The sequence below is a fragment of the Euleptes europaea genome, chromosome 17 (assembly GCF_029931775.1).
Source record: "Euleptes europaea isolate rEulEur1 chromosome 17, rEulEur1.hap1, whole genome shotgun sequence".
Classification (NCBI taxonomy): domain Eukaryota; kingdom Metazoa; phylum Chordata; class Lepidosauria; order Squamata; family Sphaerodactylidae; genus Euleptes; species Euleptes europaea.
The window spans coordinates 21,291,464-21,298,241 of record NC_079328.1 but is presented as its reverse complement, the minus strand read 5'-3'; the positions used below and the strand labels follow the sequence as shown (position 1 = coordinate 21,298,241).

The 6,778-nt window shown below is 46.5% G+C and overlaps 1 protein-coding gene across 1 annotated transcript; it reads right to left on the bottom strand.

The window, feature by feature from the left end:
- Positions 1-388: 388 nt before the first annotated feature.
- FGF23 (fibroblast growth factor 23) lies at positions 389-5,520 on the bottom strand. Its single transcript, XM_056862317.1, has 3 exons — positions 5,298-5,520; positions 3,497-3,600; positions 389-781 (listed from the first exon to the last, which is right to left on the bottom strand). The coding sequence occupies exons 1-3, from the start codon at positions 5,518-5,520 to the stop codon at positions 389-391; spliced, it is 720 nt and encodes a 239-aa protein (XP_056718295.1).
- Positions 5,521-6,778: the final 1,258 nt, after the last annotated feature.

The window sequence follows — 6,778 nt, the reverse complement described above, 5'->3', positions numbered from 1 at the left end:
AAGATGAGAAAGTGAGGGTTTGAACAGTGTCAACAGGTACAGACACTGACGAACACCACAGCCAGGGGAAGAGACATTGCGGTGACCTCAGAAGCTATTTTTCCTGCCTAGGGATCTTCACCAAACTGACCACCTTAAAACATCAGGCCTCCTTCCATCCAGTGTAAGGAAGACCAAATTAAAAAATAAAAGTGCTCAAGAATAATTCTGGCGAGGGCTTGTGAGTGAGCACACTGCCACATTTTTTACATTTTTAAAAAGTCTTATGCTGAACAGAGTTTTCAGACACTATAGCAGGTCACTGGGGCCTTTCAAAATAATTGTTCAGGTCATATTCTGGGTCATCGCGGAAATGAAGGCGCTGCCCAGATTTGGCTCCCATCCTGATTTAACCATGAGGACTATTTCTGGAGACAACTGCACAAAGGGGGTCGATGTTGTTGTCCTCAGCAAAATGGCGTGACGGGGGTGGTTGCGCACTGGGTTCTTGTAACTTCTGGGAATTTCTCAGGCGGTTTGACGCTGGGATGATGCTACCAAATGGATCCGCGTTGGCGTCTCTGGTAAACCTGCGCGGTTCTGGCGTGTTGAACTGGACTAAAGGAATCTCATTCCGTCTCGACAGGAATTGGGAGAAAGGGGGTGGATTCATACCAGGGAACAGAGGTTGCTTCGCTTTACCCAGGCTGACTAGGTAGTTGTATTTTGGAGACTGGTAGACGTCGTAACCATTTTCCAGGGTCCAGTGTTTGAAAGTGCAGTCTTCATAACTGAAGTAGTGCTGAGGAAAACAATCAGGACAATATTAAAACTAGGCTGCAATGTGTGTATCTAGAAAAGATATATATACATTTGTGTGTGTGTTAAGTGAAGTCAAGTCACTTCTGACCCACGGCAACCTTATGAATCAATGACCTCCAAAATATCCTGTCTTTAACAGCCTTCTTGCAAATTGGGGGCTGTGGCTTTCTTTATAGAGTCAATCCACCTCTTGTTGGGTCTTCCTCTTTTCCTGCTGCCTTCAACTTTTCCTAGCATGATTGTCTTTTCCAGTGACTTTTGTTTTCTCATAATGCGACCAAAGTACAACAGCCTCAGTTTAGTCATTTTAGCTCTAGGGTCAATTCAGGCTTGATTTGATCTAAAACCCACTGATTTATTTTTTTATTTTGGGGGGCAGTCCACGGTGTGCGTATTCTGGATCAACTCACGCCTGAACTCTCCCTTGAAGCTAAAAAGACTAAACTGAGGCTATCGTATTTTAGTCTCATTATGAGAAGACACGAGTTACTGGAAAAGACAATAATGCTAGGAAAAGCTGAAGGCAGCAGGACAAGAGGAAGACCCAACATGAGATGGACTGAGTCAATCAAGGAAGCCACGGCCCTCAGTTTGCAAGACCTGAGCAAGGCTGTTACCATTTTGGAGGTCATTAGTTCATAGGGTTGCCATAAGTCAGAAGCAACTTGACAGTACTTAACACACACATGTATATATAACTGCAATTTAAAGTCAGTTTTAAGCAACCAACCTGAACAAAACTAACCTAGCAAAAAAATCCAGTCAAGACAATAGAATCATAAGGGGCCAAACAGTCCAACCCCCTGCTCAATGCAGGATCAGCCTAGAGCATCCCTGACAAGTGCTTGTCCAGCCTCTGCTTAAAGACTGCCAGTGGGGGGAGCTCACTACCTCCCCACGTAGCCTTTTACTGTAAAAAATTCCCCCCCAATATCCAGCCGGTACCTTTCTGCCCGCAATTTAAACCCATTATTGTGAGTCCTTTCCTCTGCTGCTGACAGGAACAGCTCCCTGCCCTCCTCTAAGTGACAGCCCTTCAAATACTTAAAGAGAGCAATCATGTCCCCTTTCAACCTCCTCTTCTCCAGACTAAGATACTGTATATTCTGTGAATATCTTTTTGCCCTTCTGTGACAATGGATTTCAGAATTTTATATTTGATGATAACACACATCAAACTGCCATATACTCCATCAGACTATTGGCCCATCAAAGTCAGTATTGTCTACTCAGACTGGCAGCAGCTCTCCAGGGTCTCAGGTAGAGATCTTTCACATCACCTACTACCTGATTCTTTCAACAGGTGACGACAGGGATGGAACGTGGAATCTTTGGCATGCAAGACAGATACTCTACCTCTGAGCCACAGCCCCTCCTGCCAATAATTGATATGCAGTGATATTTCAGCATCATTCAATAGCTGGCACGCGATGGTAATAGCATTTGTCTGTATTTGAGGACATGCAATGGTGCTTAAGAGACACAAACAGTGCCATCCTAAGCAGAGTTACATCCGTGACTTCACTGGATTTTAAAGGGTGAACCCGTGGCGCAGAGTGTTAAGCTGCAGTACTGCAGTCAAAAGCTCTGCTCACGACCTGAGTTCGATCCCGACGAAAGTCGGTTTCAGGTAGCCGGCTCAAGGTCGACTCAGCCTTCCATCCTTCCGAGGTCGGTGAAATGAGTACCCAGCTTGCTGGGGGTAAAGGGAAGATGATTGGGGAAGGCACTGGCAAACCACCCCGCAAACAAAGTCTGCCTAGAAAACGTTGGGATGTGACGTCACCACATGGGTCAGGAATGACCTGGTGCTTGCACAGGGGACCTTTACCTGTTACCTTTTTACCTTTGCTTAGAATGGCACTGTCAGTTGCCAATCAGCCTTTCCCTGTACCCCTAGTCTTGTGTCTCTTCTCTTGACTATGCCCATCGCAAAAGGGCCAGCCATTCTTCCTTAGTAATACACACATACACAAACGCCTGCGGGAAAAACAACCAACATTCCACCAAGGATTGTGTTGCAGGAAAATGAGAAACCAGCAAGAAAGTTATGACATTCTCCTTCCTGTTGTGGAGGAGGAGGAAGAGGATCAGGCAGGCAGGTAATTACTCACCCGCTGAGCAGCTGCATGTGTGCTATGGCAAGTTGCCATTTTGTGAATGCTTGCCTATCGTAACTCACAACTGAGTTTGTTTGCTGAGTTTGGGGAGGGGCTGTGGCTCAGTGGTAGAGCATCTGCTTGGCATGCAGAAGGTCCCAGGTTCAATCCCTGGCATCTCCAGTTAAAGGGACTAGGTGATGTGAAAGACCTCTACCTGAGACCTTGGAGAGCTGCTTCCCGTCTGAGTAGACCAGTACTGACTTTGATGGACCAAAGTTCTGATTCAGTATAAAGGAGCTTCATGTGTTCAACTGTGACAAGTCCAGGACTTGGAAGAACAAATTTAAACCCCTAGTGCTATTGTGGGGGAGAGGAGTCGCATGCCACCCCACATTCTCTATTGCACATCTCTGGGTTACTGAGGGTCATGTTAAAGCATTGGCAAAAGAAACCTGGAGGGAAGTTTAAGACTCCGAGCAAAACTATACCAGCCAGCATCCACTTCCTTGGCAAAGAAATAAGCATAGGTCATTGGGATAAGGACGCCAAATAATTTTGCATATCCAACTAAAGCATGCATGAGGAGGACTTACTGATCCAAAGATATCCCCATTGAGGTCCATGCAGAGATAGCGCCCGCTTTTCACACCATTGATCACAACAAAGCCTGCCCCTTCAGATTTGATGACCAGGGCACCTGGAGAAGAGAAATGAAGTAGTGAAATATTAGGGGATCTTTTGACACCTTAAATGAGACACGACCAACAGCACCCCACAGGTCAGATCTAGCATCTTTGTTTGGCCACAATTAGACCTTCCCAAACTTTATTCAAACACATGGAACTTTCCTGCCTCCCTCACTACAATTTACAGATCTCCTTAAGTGTAAGGATGTGTTACTGGCAACCAAGATCAAGTTAGTTCATGCCATCATATTGCCTATTACTATGTATGGGTGTGTAAACTGGACAATGAAGAAAGTAGATTCCTTTGAAATGTGGTGTTGGAGGTGAGGGGGGGAGAACTAAGGTTCCCCCCAGTTCTAAACCTGTTTAGTCTGGACCAAGTTCGCTTGTTTTGGGTGGGACTTATTTCCAGGTAATTCCGTTTTTTATAATTATCCTTAAACCATCAGATGGGCTTTGTTTGATCTGATTCATTCATTGCTCTTTGGACACAGTATATAAAGAACATTTAAAGCCCTAGCAAGTCAGACCAAGGTTCACGTACATAGTAGACAGTATTTGCTTTCCGGCAGTGACCAACTAGATCTCTCCTGGAAGCCCAGAAGAAGAGTGTCCTACCTGTCCTGCCTCCGTTATTCACAGGTATAGTTTTCCAAAATATAAGTTCCATTCATTTGTCTTTGCTAGTAACTGTTGGCTGCCCTAATCTTTATGTGTGTGTGTCTGTGTTAAGTGCTGTCAAGTCGCTTCCGACTCATGGTGACCCTATGAATGGAAGTCCTCCAAAATGTCCTGTCTTTAACAGCCTTGCTCAGGTCTTGCAAATTGAAGGCTGTGGCTTCCTTTATTGAGAAAGCCTCTAGGAAGCCCACAAACAAGACAACTGCAGCAGCATTATCCTGCTACAGCACCTAATATAACAGGCATGCTCCTCTGATCCTGGAGAGAATAGGTATGCATCATGACTAGTATCCATTTTAACTAGTAGCCATGAATACCTCTTTCCTCCATGAACATGTCCACTCCCCTCTTCAAGCCTTCCAAGTTGGCAGCCATCACCACATTTTGGGACAGGGAGTTCCACAATTTAACTTTGCGTTGTGTGAAAAAATACTTCCTTTTATCTGTTTTGAATCTCTCACCCTCCAGCTTCAGCAGATGACCCCACGTTCTAGTATTATGAGAGAGGGAGAAAAACCTCTCCCTGTCCATCTCTCCAAACCATGCATAATTTTACAGACCTCTATCATGTCTCCCTTCAGCTGTCTTCTTTCCAAGCTAAACAGCCCTAAGCGTTTTAACCACTCCTCATGGGGCAGTTGCTCTAGTCCCCTAATCATTCTGGTTGCTCTTTTCTGCACCTTCTCAAGTGCAAAGGCTGTCTGCAAACCTGTGAATTAATGGAATGAATGAATGAAGAACTGGCTGCCAACCCCTATGCACATTCGTTCTGTCCTCTAGAATGGGCTTGGGCCACGGAGCATCACTAAAAACGGCGACAGCAAATTCCATAACTCTGTCATGCATCGTGACCGGAGGAGCATTTCCTTTTCACTGGCCTGACTCTACTGGTCAGGCGCATTGGTCGATCCAACATTCTAGCATTATGAGAGAAGATGGGGCACAAAGGTGCTCTAATGTTCCTCCGTGTGGTTCACATGCAGATAGCACCGCTGCAAAGTTCCCCACCTGCTCCCCTGTTACTTACTATAAACGGTTTGGTGCGGACTTCCATCCACGTGGCCGTTGGAGTGAATCTGCAGGTGGAAACTGTTCCTTGCCGAGGACGTGTACAGGTGCAGCAGGCTGTCCGTGTTCCCCCAGTTGGGGCTGAGCAGCGGAGAGGCATTCGGAAAAGCAGCAATTCCCTCCCAACTGCACATTACCAGCAGCGTAAACTCCAGGAAGCCGCACTGAGAGGCCCGGGCCATGGCTCGCCTTCCTTAGTGGCTGAGGGAGAACCTTGAAACTTGACACTGCCTCTTTTCCCCTCCCTCAGTAGCTGCCTGAATCCTCAGATGGGTTCCCTACCATTTTTGCTGCAGCTTTTTAAAGGGAAGCTGTGTGACATCACATAAGTTAAAAAAAAAAAAACCCAAAAAGACACATCCTTTTGTTTTATAATGGCAATATTTTAGGAATGTCCTGAGACCTCAACAGCCCAGGGGATGCATGTAGGTTTCTTGGGAAGGTGTGCGGTTTCCAAAGTAAGCTTTGGGACACTAATAATATGTTCAAGCGTTATCTGGAGAGAGAAAAAAAACTCTGACATCAGAGTGCTTCCCACTGACTGTATCGGGATCAGCCCAGTCTCTGGCAATGGCAGGCCATCAGAGGTTCGTTCCTCCCCTTCCCCAAGAATACCTCACTGTTTCAGGCAGAAGGCATGAAGATCCTCCAGGATCCCTGTCCAGCAAGGGGCATCTCGAAGCTACGCACCATAAATGAGTCAACAGTCTTCAGGCCTCAGAAGCTGATGCTCTGAAGCCGGTGACCGAAGCCTGACTTTCCAGTTGCTGATGCAGCAGGCCACAGAACCAGCCTTTTCAATGTGTTCCCTCTAAACCAGGAGTGTGAATGTGAATGGAGGGTGGCACCCGAGTGTGCAATTTTATCCTTGCCAGCGGCAGTGAGTTTTTAGAGAGATCCTGTGCTTGTTCTGCAACTTAGATTGATACAACAGAAAAGCAACCTACTTGAGAATTATAATATTCTTCTATGGTGCTGGCTGAATTAGGCTTTGCTAACTGGAGCAGCCTTGATAACTTAGCCTTGCCTGATCTCATCCAAGCTTGGAAGCTAAGAAGGGGTCGGTCACAGTTAGTACTTGGATGGGAGACCACCAAGGAAGATAGGGGTTGCTCTGCAGAGGAAGGCAATGGCAAACTACCTCTGCTCATCTCTTGCCTTGAATACTCCAAGGCAAGTATTCTGGGTTCTGGGGTTGCCATGAGTTGGGTTGCCAACCTCCAGGTGGCACCTGGAGATCTCCAGCTATTACAGTTGATCTCTAGGTGACCAAGATCAGTTCCTCTGGAGAAAATGGCTGCTTTGGAGGATGGACTATGGCATTGTACCCCACTGAGGTCCCTGTCCTCCCCAGGCTCCATCCTCAAGTTTCCAGGAGTTTTCCAGCCTGGATCTGGTAACCTGACCCCCCCCTCCCCTGCCAATGGCTGAGGGGACCTG

What these genes read in the sequence shown, in the direction of transcription:
- FGF23 (XM_056862317.1), bottom strand. Translation starts at nt 5,520, where the DNA reads ATGGCCCGGGCCTCTCAGTGCGGCTTCCTGGAGTTTACGCTGCTGGTA. An exon ending in TCCGCACCAAACCGTTTATA is followed by an intron (nt 3,601 to 5,297) that starts GTAAGTAACAGG and finishes TCTCTTCTCCAG; the next exon opens with GTGCCCTGGTCATCAAATCT. An exon ending in ATGGGGATATCTTTGGATCA is followed by an intron (nt 782 to 3,496) that starts GTAAGTCCTCCT and finishes TGTTTTCCTCAG; the next exon opens with CACTACTTCAGTTATGAAGA.